At 43.2% G+C, this 20,217-nt stretch overlaps 1 protein-coding gene across 15 annotated transcripts in view; it reads left to right on the forward strand.

Annotated features, from left to right (window-relative positions):
- NTM (neurotrimin) overlaps window positions 1-20,217 on the forward strand; it is a 973,593-nt gene that overhangs the window by 774,162 nt on the left and 179,214 nt on the right. For all 15 annotated transcript variants that reach the window (XM_033097830.1, XM_033097826.1, XM_033097822.1 and 12 more), the window contains one exon: window positions 12,321-12,553. In XM_033097830.1, coding sequence (XP_032953721.1) covers window positions 12,321-12,553 — 233 coding nt within the window. The remainder of the gene's footprint in view (window positions 1-12,320; window positions 12,554-20,217) is intronic.

The raw sequence follows: 20,217 nt of genomic DNA on the forward strand, positions 1-20,217 counted from the left end.
AGGTGGACACAGAGTATGGCGAGGCCCAAAAGGAACACCCACGGAGCCATGGATAGGGGGTTCATACCGCTATATTCTCGATGACGGCTGGGTTGGAGACACAGGAAGAAGGAGCCACATGATCCACAATCCGCCATCCGCTTCCCTGCCAACCAACCAACTTGCCAACGTAGCCACGGCAATTATATGAGTGGCTAATGGCTAACCGGTTACAGCTGATGGCCAACTAGTTACAGCTGACGGCCATCTAATAACCGAGCTGCCACCTTTCCACATGAGGCCGAGAGCCTGGAAACTGCTTGTTTCCAGCAGTCCCTACACTTGTACAGTCTCTGGGGTGAGAACCAGGTAGAAAAGCAGTCTGTCTGCTGACCGATCAGAACAGTCTGGGTGTCTAGATTCACACTTGCCATCTGTAAGTAAAATGTCAGCTATGATTGGTCTAGGTAATGGTTTTGGTCTCCTAAGCCATGTGGTTCTCCCCATGTTGGTGGTGTTTAAGTCCTAAATATAGACAATCCTTTAGAGATGATAGAAGGGATCTAGGCCTGGGGGAGGAATGTAAAGTGTCTTTCAACAAGAAGTTAGAGTTGGAACTAGCCCCAGAGATGGGGCCTGAAGTGACACACATGCTGACTTCTCTTGAGGCTGACTCCTATGCACAAGACCTACCAGCCTGCTACAGTTTTCTTAGACATTTGTGGCCCTGGCTTGGGAGCAGCAGGGTACTTCCAGACCTCTTTCCATCATGGCACAATATACCTAATGGGTACCATCCATCCCAGTTTACCTGAGTGAGTTCTGGTTTTCCAAGTGTAATTTAAAAGTGCCTGGGTTGGACAACAAATAGTAGTGTACCCCCACTACTGTCCTGCCAGTTTGGGTCTAACTTTTCCAGGTGACTCCCCATCTCAGGTCCACACTTGAGACCATATTACATGGTCTAGCTGGTGAGGATAGGATCCTCAGGACACACACACACACAAAAAGAAAAAAAAAAGAGATTGGAGGCAGACTCATTTGCTGGAATTCCATTTCTTCTTCTGAGCCCCATCCCTGCTCGGGAGAGTCATTCCCTGGAGAAGAAAGAGACACATTTTAGTGCCTTTTATAACCATCAGTCATATTTTAAGGTAGTCATTGAAGAGTTCTTCATTTTAGTTCTCTGGTCCTTCTTGTCTTCAGGATAAAGTAAAACATCATTTACATGGCATATTGTAGAACCTGAAATTGTCAAAGTTTCTGCAGGGAAAAGATGGCACACTGAAATGCATAATTTGAGGAGAAGATAATAAAGTAGATATTTACAAAGGTGCAGTCAAAGTGCAGAAAAACCTCAGGAGGTGGTCAGGACCTGGGCTAGCAGAGGAGGGCATCATGGCCCCCTCTAGGCCCGAAGGGGTAGAAGGAGGAAGTCACAGCTCCCACTAGAGAGAGAGGGCCCCTGGCCAGCAACTGTGATCTTTGATGGAGGGATATAGACAGCCTGTGGCAGCCCTTCTCCTACCTCCTGTACCCCATCTCCTGCCACTGCTGCCCTTCCTCTCAGCTGGACCCAATAGGAAGCCAGAGGACTGGGAGCCATACTGCTCCATCTGCAGCGGATTCGGGGGACACACAAATAGCAGTGTATTCATTCACTCACCGGCCTCATCTGCTATAACTTTTCTACTAAACCTGACACTCCTCACAGACCAAATTTCCATCTTTCTGCAAACATGCCAGTATTTTGTTGCAGTTCCATTGTGCTTTGCATGTGCTCTACCCTCTACCTGAAATACCCTGCCCTGTCCTCTTCTATTTAGCAAGCTCCTTCCAACCTCAATGGCCGTCTTAACTCTCACAAGATCCAAATTGCCCTGAAAGTAACCACTGTGTTTCCTTGAAAATAAGACCTAGCCGGACCATCAACTCGAATGCATCTTTTGGCGCAAAATTTAATATAATACCTGGTCTTATTTTACTATAAGATCGGGTATAGTATAATATAATATAATATAATATAATATAATATAATATAATATAAGATAAGTAATATAATATAATACCAGGTATAATATAATATAATACAGTATATAACACTGGGTCTTATATTATTTGCACCAAAAGATGCATTAGAGCTGATGGTCTGGCTAGGTCTTATTTTCTGGGAAACACGGCAATAGTCCTTGGAATAGAAAAGCATGTGTTATATACGAGGTCAGACAATTAAGTTAACGAACTCATCCTAGAAAAAGTGCAAAATACTTCATTGCTGAATCTCACTACAGTCACCTTCAAAATACTCGCCTTGGGAAGCTATGCATTGATGCCAGCACCTAGTTCACCCTTCAAAGCAATTTTGTAACTCTTTTTCTGGAATGGCCATCAAAGCTGTCATCATATTACCCCTGATGTCCTGAATGTCATCAAAATGTCTTCCTTTCCATATTTCCTTTACCTTCGGGTAAATAAATTAGTCATTGGGGGCGAGATCAGGTGAGTAGGGAGGGTGCTCCAATACAGTTATTTGTTTACTGGCTAAAAACTCCCTCACAGACAGTGCCGTGTGAGCTGGTGCATTGTGATGCAAGAGCCATGAATTGTCAAAAAGTTCAGGTCATCTAACTTTTTCATGCTGCCTTTTCAGCACTTCCAAATAGTATACTTGGTTAACTGTTTGCCCAGTTGGTACAAATTCATAATAGATAATCCCTCTGATATCAGTAAAGGTTAGCAACATCATTGCACTGAGTTTGCGAACTTAATTGTCCTACTTCATACTTCCTGTCCTGCCAGAGTTCTACCTGTCACAAGAAGACATAGCATGAACAAACTGCAATCAGTATACACCAGGATGAAAGTATGTCTGGAGAACATCCATGGGGGATTAAAAATGTTTGCAAAGGAAAGGTAGTTGAGATACAAAATAATATTTAAAATTAGCCTTGATAGGGAAATAAGAACTTGTCTACCAAAGGATAAGGAAAGGCATTCCAAATAAAGTAAGCCCCTGAATCCTAAAAGTAAGCAGAGTGCTCGGGTCACAGTGAGCTCAGGTCACAATTCAGTATACCAGGTACACATCATGCCTGCAGCAGTGTGGGCTGGGAGGTGAGATGGGCTTTGTAGGAGATCATTTGCTGAAGCTGAAGCTCAAATGGCAGATGAAGTCCACGGTGAATTTCCACTGAACTCCCTCTCAGCATATCTGGGCTCTCTCCCTAGGAAATGTTAGTCTCCAGGAAGGGGTTCAAGAGATCTTTATCTGTGTTTCGACTGTTTTGAATATGTTAAGGAAAGAAATGGAAAGAAAAGCCTCCATGAGTTTTTGTTTCTTTGTTTGTCCTGTTCCTTTGTGGTTTTCAGTTTTATATCCCACATATGAGTGAAGTCATATGGTTCTTGACTTTTTCTGTCTGACTTATTTTGCTTAGCATGATAATCTCAAGATCCAACCACATAGTTGCAAATGGCAGTATTTCATCTTATAGCCAAGTGTATAGATGATGTATTACAGAAATGTACACTTGAAACATATATAATTTTACTAACCATTGTCACACCAATAAATTTAATAAAATAAATGAATTAGTTAAAAATCAATCAAACAAACAAACAAACAAACAAACAATAGCTTCCAGGCAGCTTTGCTCTGGCCACCTAGGGAAAAAAGGCTCGGTTAATTTTATCTGTGGTCATATGACATGTCAAGAGGCCACATTGCTCAGACTATCTTGACTTTAGAGTCTTTCCCTGCCACATGGGTGTAACACACAGTTATTGAATAAAGCAATGGCTTCTGGGAGCTATGGCTTACACACGTGATATGACCTATTGAGCAGCTCCAAGCCTCTTCAGCATTTGAATTAGGACTGGGTTTTTGTCACTGGGAAAAATCCAAATACTGTCATTCATTTTAGCAAAGTCATTGCCCACCTAACTCAGCCGAGTTTTTTTTTGAGATTCTGCTACTTAATTTGACTCCGACAGGAAGGATAGATGGATATGTGCGATTATTAAGAACCCTTCTCAGAGGTCCACGAAGCCAAGCCTTCTTGACTTACCCAACATTAGAGACATGAAGGTGACGGCCCCTAGTGTTCTGATTCCCAAAATGAGTAAGGGGAGTTATGTGTACTTTGTGTTTATAAATTTGGGTTGGTCCATACGGAGTAGATATCCTCACAGCCTGAATCTTCACTAGACGTGGGCTCCATGGTCTTTTACTTCTCAGGAGTTTGTGAAAGGTGGGAGATTTTAATCAAACATTAATCAGTTGACAGATATTTATTGAGGACTTACTTTGTACTCAATAAAATGGTGCATAGAGGCCCCTAAGGAAAATAAGGTATGACCCTTGCCTTTCAAGAACTTACCATTTGTCAGTGATGCAATGATGTTTATATATATATATATATATATATATATATATATATACATATATATATATATATACACACACACACATATATATATGTATATATATACGATGAGAAAGCAGTATATATAATAGATTGTAAAATCCTATTATTTGCTGGGTTTCTAGTTCTAGTGCATACCAAGCAATGCATTTACATGCATGGTTCCATTTAATCTTCTCATTAACCCCATGCAGGAGGAAAAGTTACTTCCATTGAAGATGAGTTACATGAAACTCAGCGAGGTCAGAGGACTTGTTGAGAGGCAGCAAGAAGAGTGCTGGGACTTTGATCCCAGCATTCTGACCTCAAAGCCTGTTCTCTCTCCTCTTCCACGCCCTCCCTCAGACTATAGCTCTCTGCCAGCCATGTGGGCTCGCAGTGCAGTATGTGCACAGCTGTGTTTTGCCCCTGGTCTCTTCACTTCTATCATAAGAGTTCCTTCTGCTTCTACCCAGGCATAATCAGCCTTGTCACTATTTCCACAACTAAGAAAGATTTCATAGCATACGTTCATTTTTTTTAATGTAAAGCAAAAACAGTAGTGGTTGATAGATGCAAGGACCATGTGAACAGAGTGTAAGTAAAGTGTTTTTCTTTCTGTATGGCAAGAAACAATTTTATAAATATTGACATGAGTTTAGATTCCAGTCGGGTCCAAATTAGCACCTCCCCTAGTGAAGGCTTCTCTTACAATAAAGACCTAAAGTGCAGTGATGTCTGAATTTTCAGCAGGTAGATGAGGAAGCAACCTGGTTTGCCCATTTGTTGATTTTCCCCAGAAGCAGATCTGAAAGATGCACCTGCCAAATCCATGGAGCCGGTGTCAGTATTTCCCAGCCATCCGCTTTGTAATGCTTCCCTGCGAAGCTTCAGAGGAGGAGCTGGGCACAAGCCAAATGCTCACTCAGAGGAGCCAAACTTAGGGGCAGCTGGAGCATTTCTGTGTGATAAGATGAGATTGTGACCAGGTGCTGTGAAGGGTGGAAGCACTCATTTCACTGTAGTCTCAAGCATTGCTCGAGACGTGTTGCTTTTCAAAAGCAGTTAAAGAGCCATTTGATAGAAGGAATGGTTGGATTACCCACTGCCTGCATCCATTATACTGCTCAGATCTCCAGGCAGGTGTGTTTAACAAAGGCCAAGCCTGGATTTTTCCCTTTTTCTTCAATAACCTTTCTGTTTATTTCAACACACTTTCTCTGCCTTTAGAAGATTCCAAGCTCTATTTTTCTTTCAATTTCCACACACTCATTCATTTCCTCTCTCTCTCTCATCTCCTCCCCAATCCAAAGTACCTTGAGTTCTTGAGTTCATGTTTGTATGGTTTTATCTCTGTATCACTCATCCTGGGCTTTCTCCATCGTTTTTTGCTATTCCTCTACGTATAAATGCAACAAGTATGATAAAGCCATTATTCATCAGCAAGAGATTAAGGACATAGAGGGCTGTAGGATTTCCCAATGAATTTAGTTTCTTTAAAATGTTTTTAATTTTTCACAAAATATTATATTAGTTTCAGGTATACAACATAGTTCTTAGATGTTCCATTTTCATGAAATATATTTTCCTTCCCTTTATTTTCAGTCTGTGTGTGTCTTTTAGTCTGAAGTGAGTCTCTTGTAGGCAGCATATGTAGGGTTTTTCTTGTTTGTTTTTTTTCTTATCCATTCAGCCACCCTAGGCTTTTGATTGGAACATTTAATCCATTCACATTTAAAGTACTTGTTGCTAGATATGTAGCTGTTATTGACTTTTTATTATTCATATTTTTTATCTTTTTTTCTTCTTCTTGAAGAAGTCCCTTTAACATTTCTTGTAATAATGGTTTGGTTGTGATGAATTCCTTTAGCTTTTTCTTGTCTGGGAAGCCCTTTTTCTGTCCTTCGATTCTAAATGATAGCTTTTCTGGGTAATCTTGATTGTAGGTCCTTGCTTTTTACCACTTTAAATATTTCCTGCCAGAGAAGGCTGCATTTTTAGAGTATTGTCACAGTCGGTACAGATTCTGACAATTGCATTGTGGCAGCTTTCTCTACCATGTGCTGTGCTCAGGTGCAAGATCCAGCGTGGGCATGTATGGCTGGTCCTTTCTGGTCAACTACACACGCGGCTTTTGATCATCGAAGAAAATGTATTGACAATCTATGCAGGCTGGCCATCTTTGGTGATCTATGTTCGAATACACTAGGCCTATTCTCTTTAAGAAGAAACTTCTCCAAGAAAAGATACAGAGTGCAGACAGACAGACACACAGACTGAGAAGAGCCTGTGGTTCAGCAATGAAATGATAACAAGGGTCCCTCCAAGGCTTCTGTCTGTCTGTCTGTCTGGATTCTGCCAGTATGTTGCATAGGTCAGGCCATGGGCTATCCATGGGGGTGGCACACAGGAGGGGAGGGCCTCAAGCTTGGTGGGAGGCAAAGGTCACTCACACAAACACTGAAGGTTGATGGCCACTGCCTGGAGTGCTGGAGTATGGAAGTAATTGAGGGCAGCACTGAGGCTGGAGGACAGGAAGCTTTCAGAGTTGAGAGCTGTTTAAAGTTTGGAGAGTGGGAGTTCCAGGTCTTGATCCAGAAGCCCTAGGTATGCAAAAGCTGTTCCTCTGTTCTTTGCATGTGCGGCAGGATGGGCAAAGGGGATGCTCAGGGTGGCACCTTAGTATATCTCAAGATTGTGCAGTTCTGGAAAGGTAAAAGAGTTTCAAAGTTAAGGCAGGGCACGTCCAACACTTTCTGTCTCTCCATTTCTCTTCCTGGCTGCCTCATGATGGCCGACCTGTCTAGTTCCCCAATGACAAGTGGCCATAGTGGGAGGAGAGCAAGGAGGGCAGTTTCCAGGGTCTTGGTCTCACATAGAAACGTGCTGGCTCAGGTAGTAAATGGCCATCAACTGTGATTGGATGGCCATCAGCTGTGGCTAGTTGGCTGTCAGCTGTAACCAGTGAGCCATTGGCCATTAATATAACTGCCGTGGCTACACTAGCAGCAAATGGGAGCTAGCAAGAAGATGGTGACTGAGCTAGCAAGCACGGATTGCAGCTGGCAAGTGAGGTTGGTTGGCAGAGACAAGTGGAGGGCGGTTTGCGGATCATGTGGCTCCTGCTTCCTGTGTCTCCAACCGAGCCGCCAGCGAGAACATAGTGGTGTGACTCCCCTATCTGTGGCTCCGTGTTCCTTTTTGGCCTCACCATAACCTGTGTTCTTATGTGGGGAGCGGGAGCTGAGACCCCGTATGACACCCTGCATGACACATGGCGCAGTGAGCAGGGTCTCCTGCATGACAGCCATCTTTAGCTATACTGCCCTGGGTTAGTTACGGAGAGTTGAATCTGAAACCTTCTTTATTCCCAGTAAATTACTTTCCCAAGGAAGATGGAAATACCATGGTTTGTTTTAAGAGTAATTTTGTAGAACTATGTTAAGGGCCGTCTCTGTAAAAAAGCCAGCCTTGTTGACCGAATTTCCACCCAGACCTTCTACTGACTCACCCACCAACCGAAGCATTCACTCTGGCTGAGAGAGCAATTATGCTCACTTTTTCTTTCTTTTTTTCTTTCTTTCCTTTCTTTCTTTCTTTCTTTCTTTCTTTCTTTCTTTCTTTCTTTCTTTCTTTCTTTCCTCCTTTCTTCCTTTCTTTTCCTTCCTTCCTTCCTTCCTTTCTTCCTTCCTTCCTTCCTTCCTTCTTTCCTTCCTTCCTTCCTTCCTTCCTTCCTTCCTTCCTTCACCAGGGAGAATTGTATCCTCTACATTGTCATGGAGACTCAATAAATGAGACAGATAGATGGGGGCAGGTATGAGGAGGTAACAGGAGCTGGCCGCCAAGTTCCCTTTGTGATCCCTCTCTACAGAAGCCAGCATTAATGTCGTAGAGACTCAGTAAGACTGATCTCCAGCAATGACAGTTTGGACATCTAAACATGACCTTGGATGTGCCCAAACCACCGCTGAAGCTGTGCCAAATTTTCAGTGTAGTATATCAGAGGCTGCATAACTGTGCTGAAAATTGGCTGTGTTGGGAGTGTTAGTGTATCTGCAAATGAACATCTTTCGTCCTGTAAGTGCGGTGCAGTGTGATGAAACTGCTTCCATTTCAGTGCATTTCCAGTAATTAGACACTCACAAGGAAGCTTAGGACACTCCTGCTCTTAGCAAGAGGCTGTGAGATGTCCCCATTGTGGGAATCCAAAGCAATGATTCCAGCACTTTAGAGGTTGTTCATCAACATTTCCTGCACCATGGCCACTCACCTGGTATCTGGTCAAATGTCAGCTGTTAGAGGAAAAAAATAACTAGGACTCTGCTCCTGGCTTCCCAGAACATATTGGTTATCAGACAGTTCTCTTCCTGTTAAGTAATGGAAAACTGTTTCACACAAAAGTCGTTTCCTAGTGCCCAGTCTCTCTGCCGCTATCATTTCACCACTGTGGGGAGAAAGCCAGGAGTGCAGTTTCCAGGCTCTCAGCCTCAGGTGGAAAGGTGCTGGCTCAGGTAGTAAATGGCCATCAACTGTGATTGGATGGCCATCAGCTGTGGCTAGTTGGTCGTCAGCTGTAACCATTGAGCCATTGGCCACTAATATAACTGCCGTGGCTTTGCTAGCAGAGAATGGGGGCTAGCAAGAAGATGGTGGCTGGCAAGCATGGATTGCAGTTAGCAAGGGGTTGGTTGGTTGGCAGAGAAGCAGATGGCAGATTGCAGATCGTGTGGCTTCTGCTTCCTGTGTCTCCAACCCAGCCGCCAGTGACAGAATAGTGGTATGACTCCCCTACCTATGGCTCCATGGGTGTTCCTTTTTGGCCTCATCATATCCTGCATTCTTATGTGGGGAGCAGGAGCTGAGACCCTGCATGACACCCGGCATGACAACCAGAAACCATATTTCTAAATTAATGGTTTTCAAAGTGTGGTCTCCAGACCGGGTACTGGCCCAGCAATCTGTATTTATCAGGGATTGCTGGTGATTCTGATGCATGTCGAATCTAAGTGTTATAGAACCTCTTGGGAAGTTCAATCAGGACATTCAAGAACACTGAATTTGAGGAAAAAAATAAACAACAAAAACCTGGGTGTGAATCTTGATTCTGCAGCTTCATATTGGTGTGATCTTAATCATTTGAATATTTCTTAATCTCAGTTAACCCATCTGTAAATTGGCAATGATAAGTGAACCAACCAAATTTTGAGATGATAAAACAGTGTATAGTAGAGGCTTGCTCAGTACCAAGCATGTAGTAATACATGTTCAGTGAATATTATCCACAAATATGAATTTCACCAATTTGTCTGCTTGGATCCATGCAAAATTTACAGTAGGAACTGCCTTTAAGGTCATTAATACAAACAACCTCCCAGGCACATTACTAACAAAGCAAGCTGCAAAGTGTGTTGTTCTTAAGGGATTTCAAGCCACTTGTAGTTCAAAACCCACGTTTCAGGTGAGGCAGCTTGAAAGCAGAGCATTGGTCTGCAAGGAACATATGGGTAGGTGCAGCACCAAGTGCTTCCTCCATCATCTGTGCTTCTCTCCTCTCAGTCAGTCTTAGAGTATACTCTAGCTGTTGTCATCAAACGCAAAATGAAGTCTTGGAGTACACTTGAGGCCAGTCCAAACTTCATGTGCATCTGGTCACCTAGACACCTTATTAAAATGCAGATTCTCATTCATTACATCTGTGATGGGGCTTGAGATTCCGCATTTCTAACAAGCTCTCCATTAATACCGATCTGCTGGTTTTTTTACTATACTTGCATATAGTGAGGTGCTTGCTCAGTGCTTCTCAAACCCTAACGTGCGTATAATTCACCTGTAGAGTTATGCTACTTAAGGAATGGTCTAGGTGCCATCAGCATGCGTATCACCTGGAGGATTCCTAAAAATACAGACTCGCAGGCATCACCTCTGACCCACCAAATCAGAATTTGCATTTTGGTAAGATCCCAAGGAGATTCATATGCATGGTAAGGTCTGAGATCCATTCAGAATGTGTTTATTCACACAGGGCCCTGCACTCAGAAGGACTTTGCTCTTGGTTAAATGCTCTGCTGTCATCATCTTGAAATTCTTGATAATTCTCAACCGAAGAGCTTTGCATTTTTATCTTGTACCATGCCCCTGAAATTATGAAGCTGGTCCTGAATACACTGCTCTATACCAGGGTTTTTCAGCCTTTGGTGTGTATATGACTTAACTGGGATATTATTAGAAATTCATATTTCTGGGATCCCAAAGATTCTGAATCAGTAGGACAAAAGAATCAGTAGGACAAACCCCTCATGGAGTTCTGATGCAAGTGGTCCATGCCCACTTCTGGAAATATCCCCTTGATCATTCCCTAGTTATGTCTTCTACCATGGCCGTCCTGTGTTGCTCAGAAAACACAATAAGCAACACAGAACTTGCTGGACACCAGAGCCAAAGGCATTTCTGGTTGAGGAGTTTTCTCTATAGGAGCTCTCAGCAAGGCTTCCCACCTGCACCTGAGTGGCCCTGCAATGATTGTGTGACATTTACACAAGTACAAGCGGAAAGGATGCATAGTACAGGATGTCTCATCTCGAGAGCCACCGCCTGGGGAATCTGGTGTGCTCAGCAGCAGTTCTCAGGCTTTTTATGGTCACAGACCATTTTGAGAATCAATGGAAGCAATCGTTCCTCTCCACTGAAAAATTCACTTTTGCACACAGGACCAGGATTTAGACAACCTGCCTGAGCGGTCTGACTTCACTTCCTAGCTCTTTAACCTGGGGCAAATCACCAGACCATTCCAAACCCCAGAGTCCTGATCTTTAAAGTAGAGAATGGGTGAGATCATTTGTGTGACAGATTTGCTGCAAAAATTAAATGAGACAGTGTGGATGTAAAAGTACTTTTTAAACTGCAAAAGAATGTATAAAATTGAGGCATTATTATACATACTGTGCTACACTGCTATTTGCAGCTTTATAGTTAGGATCAAGACACTGTTTGTGAATTTAGCCTAAGGCCACAGAACATCCTTGGTGCAGTGAGAGAGGGAAATGAATGCAGGCAGAGACATGGTGAGGAATTGACAAGGGTAGCTGGGAAATTTGAAAGTGTAGGAAAAGAGAAAGGAGCTTCTACAATTTGGGGATTCCAGATGCAGAAATCAAATAAAGAATGTCTATTTTTACATGTGCAAACAATTTTGATATTTTTGGAAAATGCCTTTAGTCTAGCAATAATTGAACTTTCCTGGCCTTGGATAAAATGAAGGTAAGTAGCAATGGTGGTGGTACATATTTAGTTTTTACTTCAGAAGGCTTCTGTCAGAATTTGCCATTCTGAGATGAGAAGAAAGACTGTTCAGTAGTCAAAATGTTTAATAGTTAAAATCTCTGGTCTAGCACATATATTCTGTGTGACTTGGAAAAATACTGAGTTTCTCTGTTCTTCAATTCCTTTTACCAGTGGAACCTTCCTCATAGGGTTCTTGTAAGTATTGGGTGGCTTAGTACACCCAAAATACCTAGAAAGTAATGTGATGGATTATTATCATCCACATTATAGAAATCCTTGGGCAAAGGGAGGGCTAGTTGTGCTCAAACGGCCCAGCTATTCTGCGTGTGGAAAATGCCTCCACGTTATAACTATGAGTGGTTAGGGCTATTTACAAAGTCCTCTGCTCAGTCCTGTGATACTGAAGCACTGAACTGTTCAGGACACAGAAATCAGAGACACCCAATGTTCTAAGGCTGTTATCCCATAAGACCTCTGCCACCAAATTCTAGAAAGTGCCACGGGTGACCAATCAAAGGAAATGTGTGTGTGTGTATACTGGGGACAGGGAGTGAAGACAAAACATAAAACATCGTCCTGGTCTTGCCATGGGCCCCACTCTGATGGCTCCCATTTTCTGTCCAGTTCCCTGACTTACCCATCTGATCTTTCTTCCAGGTGCACGATTGACAACCGAGTCACGCGGGTAGCCTGGCTAAACCGCAGCACCATCCTCTATGCTGGGAATGACAAGTGGTGCCTGGACCCACGTGTGGTCCTCCTGAGCAACACCCAAACCCAGTACAGCATCGAGATCCAGAACGTGGACGTGTATGACGAGGGTCCATATACCTGCTCTGTGCAGACCGACAACCACCCCAAGACCTCGAGGGTTCACCTCATCGTGCAAGGTAGGCAGGGCGTGGCGGGGCAGTCCGAATGGGCAGCTGGGAGAACCTGCATTAAACACTTGTTCTGTGATCCTCAACAGAGATGAGTTCTGTTTGTTCCATCCAGTCAGGACGACTTCCTTATTGTCATTTTTCCATGAGATGCTGAATTTTCAAATAATTTCCTAGTGAATAGGATTTTTCTTTTTTGCTTTTGTTCCAGTAATATATTTTCTCAGAAAATTATCTTCTAATTATCGATTTCCTTGTTTTCTTTTCTCCCCTAAGATTTTTTTAGGTTCCATCCAATTCTAAATTCGCTTTATTTTAAGATCAGCCTTTTAGCTGTTAAGTGCTATACGTCTGCTATACCCTCACACAGCCTTCAAAGACAGCAGAGCCAAACGCAGACGCTCTCAGCACCTACTTGGGACACACCCTCCACACCACCTCCATCGTTTCCAGCTTGCTTCACCGTCTCTCACCTCCCAACCCTAGGTTTCCAATACCACATCCCCCACTCTACTACCTATGTCTGATTCTCCATGTTTTGGCCAAACCCCAACTCTTCTTCTGCACCTGTCACCCCCGGCTTTTAAGAACTATATATTTGTTTTGGTTTTGCATATCTCTTGTCTTGCTTCTGCTCTCTCCATGTTTCTCAGGCCCTAGGAGTGGTACTCATCTGCCAGAACTGGTCCCAGGGCACTCTGACAACACTTAAGCATGGTAGGCAGATTCCTAACTAGGGAGTACGAATCAGACCTGGCTGCTTTTTGTCTGGGAGACCTTGACCAAATTACTAACTGAACCCCAGGGCTCCCTTCTGTACAGTGGAGTCAATGTCGTGAGGAGCTGTGGTGAGGATTACATTTTACATGGACTGATGTGTAGAACACTTGGAAGAGGGCCTGGCACGCAGAGGTGCTGTTGTAGTGTTAGTTATTTTTACCATTGTTATTTTTAAACATTTTAAGATGTCTTTTGCAGCGGACCAAATACTTCGCTTGGTTATCTTATACGCATAAAGGTCCTGCGCAGTCCTCTGTCGCTGTTTCTTTCCCAGTCTGTTTCCCAACACCCTTCATCCAGCTAAGTGTCAAGTCCAGGGCAATCAGCTTCTCTTCCAGAGGCTCCTTCAGCCACCCCTCCATGTCATTGTCCCCAAAGAAGTGGTGAAGAGGCTTTGGATGATTGGTTAGAGAAACAAGGGGCAGGATGGTGGCTTAAGAAGGAAGAAATTCAAGGAGCTGGAAGAATTCAGGGTAAGCTAGCTGTGAGAAGGCAGGAGAAAGTACAGCTTGGATCACAGACACGAACTGTGAGGGGCAAGATAGGGTGAGCAGTGATGAAAAGAGGACACAACGAGAGGGAGCAGTGCGGGCACTGGCTCTGGTTAGGAGTTAGGCCAGTGGGACATTTGAACCCCTCACATGGTGGTAAAGCTTGGTCATACCAAGTTGTTTTTATTTTTCCCTACTCTTTCTTTCCAAAAGGAAATTATGATGGCTTTTTCTTTTACAAGTTGTATAAGAGAATATTTGTCAAACTTCTGGGTGAAAACAGCATTTTTTAAAGAAAACAGAGTTGCATAGAAGATATCAGAGTGTATTACAAACAGCAGAGTAGCTATTCTTACATAAGGTTTTTGTTTCATTGTACATTTTTAATATAAAATACATTTTTTATTGTGCATAATTGGCAAAAAGAAATGCTTGAGAATCAATATTCTATGAGGAGTGTCCCCAAATGCTCCATTGCCATCACTTACAGTGTGTATCATTTGAAGCCATTCCCCAAGCCCCCGTCATGCCCCACCCTATACACACACTCACTGCTGAGAGCAGAATACCTCACAATGGCAGAGACACTAGGGACTATGTGCTATTACAGATATTTGCTTTAGGAAGCGGGACCTTTATGGAACTGGAAAATGGAAAGAATACTGAAAACTTCTGAATCCTCCTTGAAAACAAGGACCATGGTTTTGCCATAGTTTTTCCCCTTAAGCCCATACTCTCCTGCTCCCGGGTGAGTGCCTTATACAAAGTATACAATTAATAACTGCTTATAGAGGCAAGGGGCTAGAATTATAGCCCAGAGGTCTTATCTAGGCTCAAAGAGCAAAGGTTGCGTATGTGGGGGTGTGGAGATGGGAGATCAATCTTCGCTTATGTCCAAGCTAATGGAAAATGTCTAATCCCCAGCTAGGTGTTTCCATCTGTGACTTGGCTAGATGCCCTCTTAGCATGACACACCACCTCAAGTATTGGAATCTCATCTTGGGCTAATTTTCGAATGCTGATGGGTGTATTGATCCGGAGACAAGCTGGGTTAAAAAAGGCACTGGTCTTGTACACAGGCTCAGCCCAAGCTAATCCGCTGTCGATATGCCTGGCCTGAGCATTATTGACACTTTAATGAATAGAGGACCACAGTTTTTCGGAGGCAACCTGTCCCCCCTCTTTAAAAGCAATCAGACAAACTAAATAGAGCCAGACTCCCCTGTTTCTGTACTGGAAAGAGGATACATCACCATCCAGGATTTAAAAAAAAAGATATATCTTGGGATCATTTATTGTACTGAACATCAACCCTAATTCCTTCAGCAGACGCTGACTGTCTGGATTTTGTTGAAGTTGCTATTCAACCCTGAGCAGAATGCTGCTGGAATGAAAGACACATTAAGTTTTCAAAATGGTATTATAATCATTAAACACACACACACACACACATACACACACACACACACACACTCACACTCATAGAATAGCTGCAGCAAAATAGAACTAAACTGATGTTTTGCCCATGAGTATGTGTATTTATGTGTAAGAGTATGTGTATTTATGTATATGTAGTAAGCTTTATATATAAGTAAACTCACACAGAAGGAAAGTAATGCATTTTCCTAGTATGTGAACTGCTGAATGTCTGAGATTATGCCTTTCTCATTACTATCGAATATGCCTTCTGCCCCACTAGTTCTTTGTACTGTATCTTCTCTATGGCTGTGATTCAATTATGTGTCGTTCTTGCTGACAGCTAGGCTGCCATCTTTGTATCTGCCTGAGAATCAGACCCTTCAGCCCTTTGTGCATGCACTCATTCATGCCTTCATTTATTCATACAGACAATAACCACTGAGAAAGAACTCTGGTTACTGGTACTGTGGCAGAGCACTTAGCATGTGAAGTTGAATAAAAAGCTGCCCGGTAAGAGTTAGTTTCTATTCGTGTACAATGTTTGCCCAATTCATCCCCAGGAATTTAGCTTCTGGGAGTATAGACACTGTTGGCTGAATCCTTCCTGGGCACAATCCTGCTCCACACTCTCCTAACTCCACCTACAATGTGGGTCCTCTTCCCCCCTTGTTGTTTGATTAGACATTTTAATAGAATTCGGAAAGGACCTATACTGAAGTCAGGTTGGTCCGTTTATGCGACATCCAGCTCCCCTAGTGCTGCTAGTACTGGTCTGTCCGTTAGCTCGAGCACAGGATGGAAAGGCTAGGGGCCTTTCTTTGGTCCATATTTTCCAGAGCTTCAACTATCAGCAAGATTGGCAGTCCTTCCAACCCTTAGGAGCCTTTCACTGGTGGCAAGTTCTAGGTGTGTGCTTTGTTTTCTAGAATATTTCTAAAATCTGTTGATAACACTTCATATCCTTGTAATAAATGAAAAGGGAAATGCTTGTTCCTTTTTTTTTCTTCAGTGAATCATTGCTTTATTTCTCACTAACTGTTGCTGTTGAAATGTAATTTTTTTTTTTTTTTCTTGTAAGATGGCTCTAAGGCTACTTATGCTCTTAAGCTCTCCTAAATCTTTCCCATGCCTGTAGGGGCCGAGTGGTTTCCAAAGATCCCAGCAGGGCTGGTCAATGTCTTGAGCATGGAATGGGGCCAGTCTGGCCTGAGCTGCAGAGGAAAGTCCCTGCAGAGGGCAGCATAGGGGGATAGAGGGGCAACTAAGTATAGCCATGTAAAACACCAGACAGAGTAAGGGTGAGTTTCAAACCACAGAGAACTCAGCCTTCATGGACAGACATGTAAGAAGAGCCTGTAGGAAAAAGCTAATAGTGCTTCTGATTTGCACTGTCCAGGGTCAGTGTAGAAAGAGGAGCAGGCTTGGGGCTGCAGATAGAACCCAGGGAGGACTCATATGAGACAAGTCTCCTGGGCAAGCCAGGAACAGGAACAGCCTTGGTGAGGAGAGCAGCCCTGGAGCCAGTGTGGAAGGCAGATAGAGGGCAAGGCAGCAGGGGCTGGTGGCAGGAAGGGGGAGGTGACAGGAAAACTGAGCAAAGTAGCTACTCCTCAGGGTGCATTTCAAGTTAAATTAGCTTAAAACCAAATAAAATTTACTTCTTCAGCCACTCTAGCCTCATTTCAAGTGCTTCAATAGCTACACGTGACCGGTGGCTACTGCACTGGACAATACAGGTATGGGCTATCCCTACCATTGTAGAAAGTTCTGCTGGGCTGTGCTATAAGTGATTACTATTATGGGCCAGCAGGGGTTAAAGCAAGGGTTTCACTGACCTCAAGGCCCAGGTGTGGTGCCAAAAGTAGCCTGGAATTTTGTACAGAAGATGCACATAAGCAAAGATGGAGATCTTTTAGAGATAAGAGAGAGTTGTTGAAAAAGATGGAGAACTGGAGTTCCTCTGTTAGCTAGCACAGCGAAGAAGGGCCAAAGTCGGAAGATGTAACTAAGGGAGAACAGACAGAATTTGAAGACTGGGTGAGTGTGGGGATGGGGGCGGGGAGTCCATCAGAACAGGAAGAGCCCTGCCTTGGAGCCCCAGGGGAGGTTAATACTGAGACATCTAAAGCGTCAAGAAGTAAAGTATCCCGTGGTAGCAGAGGTGGAGGACTTCATACTTAGATTCTTTACTTTAAGATGCCTTGAAAACTCTGTTCAGAATGACTTTGTGAAAAGTAAGAAATACCACCCATGGATTTGCATGCCCACTTAGGCAGCCAGATAAAATCTTTTAGACCAGAGTGAGGAAGATCTATCTACGATTTATTAAAATTTGGGTCTAATGATTTCCATCCCTTTGACCTCAGGGTGTTCTGCTTTATGAGCGTAATTAATAAGAGGCTGCTTCTGGAGTCAAGCTGCATATTTTAACCCTTTCCCGGTGTTAACCTGCTGCCAAACCACTCAGCTCCTCAGAATATCTAAAAAATGACCACACCCCCGTTTCCTTTTTCCCTTGGAGGAGGCCACACCTTAGAAAGCACAGCGTAAATAAAACATGAGGCCCAATCCTTAGTCAAATTGAGGGTAGTGTAGAAGACATCTCAAAAGCCCTAACTGAATTTCTGAAAGCCCTCCTGTGAAAGACAGTGCAGCAGAACTGTCCAGGTGGTCCACACAATGACAGGAAGGTCCTCCTTACCAAGCAGAGGCCTGGGTGGAATACTCCTGGGTTTCTAAATCACTTAGAGACCTATTTGCATGATAGACAAGGTTAAACGTGGTGCTTAAATAATGGGGAACGAGTGTAATAATAATAATAATAATAATAATAATAATAATAATAATAATAGCTTTTGTCCTCTTTGTCAGTTTTCAAGACCCTATCTTAGTCTCTCTTTTGTCATTGGAGTATCTAATCACCCCCTCCCTTTTGTTTGGTGTAAATGAGTTTTCCTATTTCTTCCTAGGCAGAATTAATCTGAAAATCCCTGCTATTGTTTGATAGTTAATTACCTGCCTTTTGGAGTCAAACAGCTCTGAAGCTCAAGTGAAAAGGGGTGGGGGCTGGCTAGTGTCTGTGGAATGGCATGAGGGTGAGAGAAACAGGCTGGGTCATTGCCGCACACTCCCTGTGTTTATGGAATTCCAGAGAGAAGGAGACTAGGCCAGGGGGATACCTAGCACAGGCAGGTAGGTGACTTGCAAATAATAGAGCTTTGGAGGCACCAGCCTTTCATCAACCTTTGATTGTCTTCCTGTTCTGAACTCTCCTCTTACCCACCTGATATGTATAATCCTGTTGCTTTCCAATCCTGAATAATTAATTGACCTTGTCAAGCCAAACTCATTATTATGATTAAGAGAACAGAACAATAACTTTTAATTTCTAGACACCTACGCTCCATAGGCTCCCCCTCAACTCTGAACCTGAATAAAAGGAAATTTGAAACATAACATATCAAAGGGAATAATGTGCTTTAATCCTCATATTGAAGGCAAAGTTTTCTGTTTCTCCAGCCACATCACCCAGAACACAACATACCCTCCTAGCAGTGCAGGGCTCCCGTAGAGCTGAGAAGACCAACTAATTTCCATTCACGCTGCATCTTGGCTGAGTCCGCGGTGGAGGGAAACATTGCCATCCAATTCTGATTCAACAGAAGTCACCTTCTGAGTACATCTGCGTTGTTCAGGTGTCAATAGCCCTGTGTGACAGTAAGTCACATTTGCCATTCCAAACTGCTTTGCAAATCATCTCTCCTCTTCCTGCCCTGTTCAAGAAGTAGATGAAAATGCACATTTGGTCTAGTCAGAAGACTGTGCATCTGAATTCAACAGAAGTTTCTAAGAGTCAGGAAATTTAATTCCACAAAAAAAATTAGAGTGTTCCTCAGAGCACCCTGAAGAATGACAAAGAAGGAGGGCATTTTACCTGAAATTCATTTACAAAATGTAGACAGCACATAAATGAGGCAACTCAGTTCTACCTGGTGAGTTTTAAACTTTCTTGATGCAGTTACCGACAGCAGAGGGGCAAAATGTGTTATACCCACATTTCAGTAAACCCACTGAAACATCATCTGTCTGCAAAGCCAAGTCGGGTAGTCAGTTAGACTAAAGCTATCTGAGCAAACTGCTATAATAAGTCACACTGGTTTAATAATGACATTTTCTGTGCTTTCTGGAGTGGCTAGGGCAGGTTCTTATGTTTTCTAAGCAGTTTAGAAAACTCGGCATCTACTTTCTGGTGCTGCCTGGCCAGAACAGTAAACAATAAAAAGCAATAAAGAATAGGGTCCCCGTGTCCAAGCCATCCACACCACTTATGGCTCTAAGGGAGCAGAAAGCTCAGGTGACCCTACTACTTCACAGCAAACACTTCTAGGAGTTAGGCAACATCCCTCCCACAGAAGCAGTTAGAGCTCCCAAGGGAAGGTCTTGAAGCAACCACAGAATTCTTATCCCTTAGGTGGTTTTGCCCAGGGAGTCTGAGCTGCCTCAGATACCAATACCATAGGGTTGAGAAAAGTGGCTCTGATTCCTCCTGGATCATATGTCTCTGCAGCCTCCAAGTGACACACGGTGTCATTTTATTGTGGGGAAAAGGCAAACAATTCCTACATGCAATCCTTTAGACTCCCCTCCCCATACCAGAAGCCGCCTGTGGTTTATTTAAGCTGAACTTGAAGCAAATACTCTTAACTCAGGATTACGTGAGGTCTCTTTATGGTCTCATGGCCCACAGGGACAGACTGGCCTAATCCTAGAATATATCCAAAAAAACCCTCATTACTCCACTCCCAAAGACTGCACCTATAGGATGTGTATAAAATGATATCAAAGGCAGCATTGTTGATCTGAGTGCATTAACTCTTGTAGGGGACTCTTCGGTTCTCAAAAGTCTCTGACAATTATCTTCTCGCTAAAATGGAAATAACTAGTATCTTAGGACAGGGTAAGAATTTGGTGACTAAGTCTCTT

Source organism: Rhinolophus ferrumequinum, chromosome 25 (assembly GCF_004115265.2).
Source record: "Rhinolophus ferrumequinum isolate MPI-CBG mRhiFer1 chromosome 25, mRhiFer1_v1.p, whole genome shotgun sequence".
Classification (NCBI taxonomy): Eukaryota; Metazoa; Chordata; class Mammalia; order Chiroptera; family Rhinolophidae; genus Rhinolophus; species Rhinolophus ferrumequinum.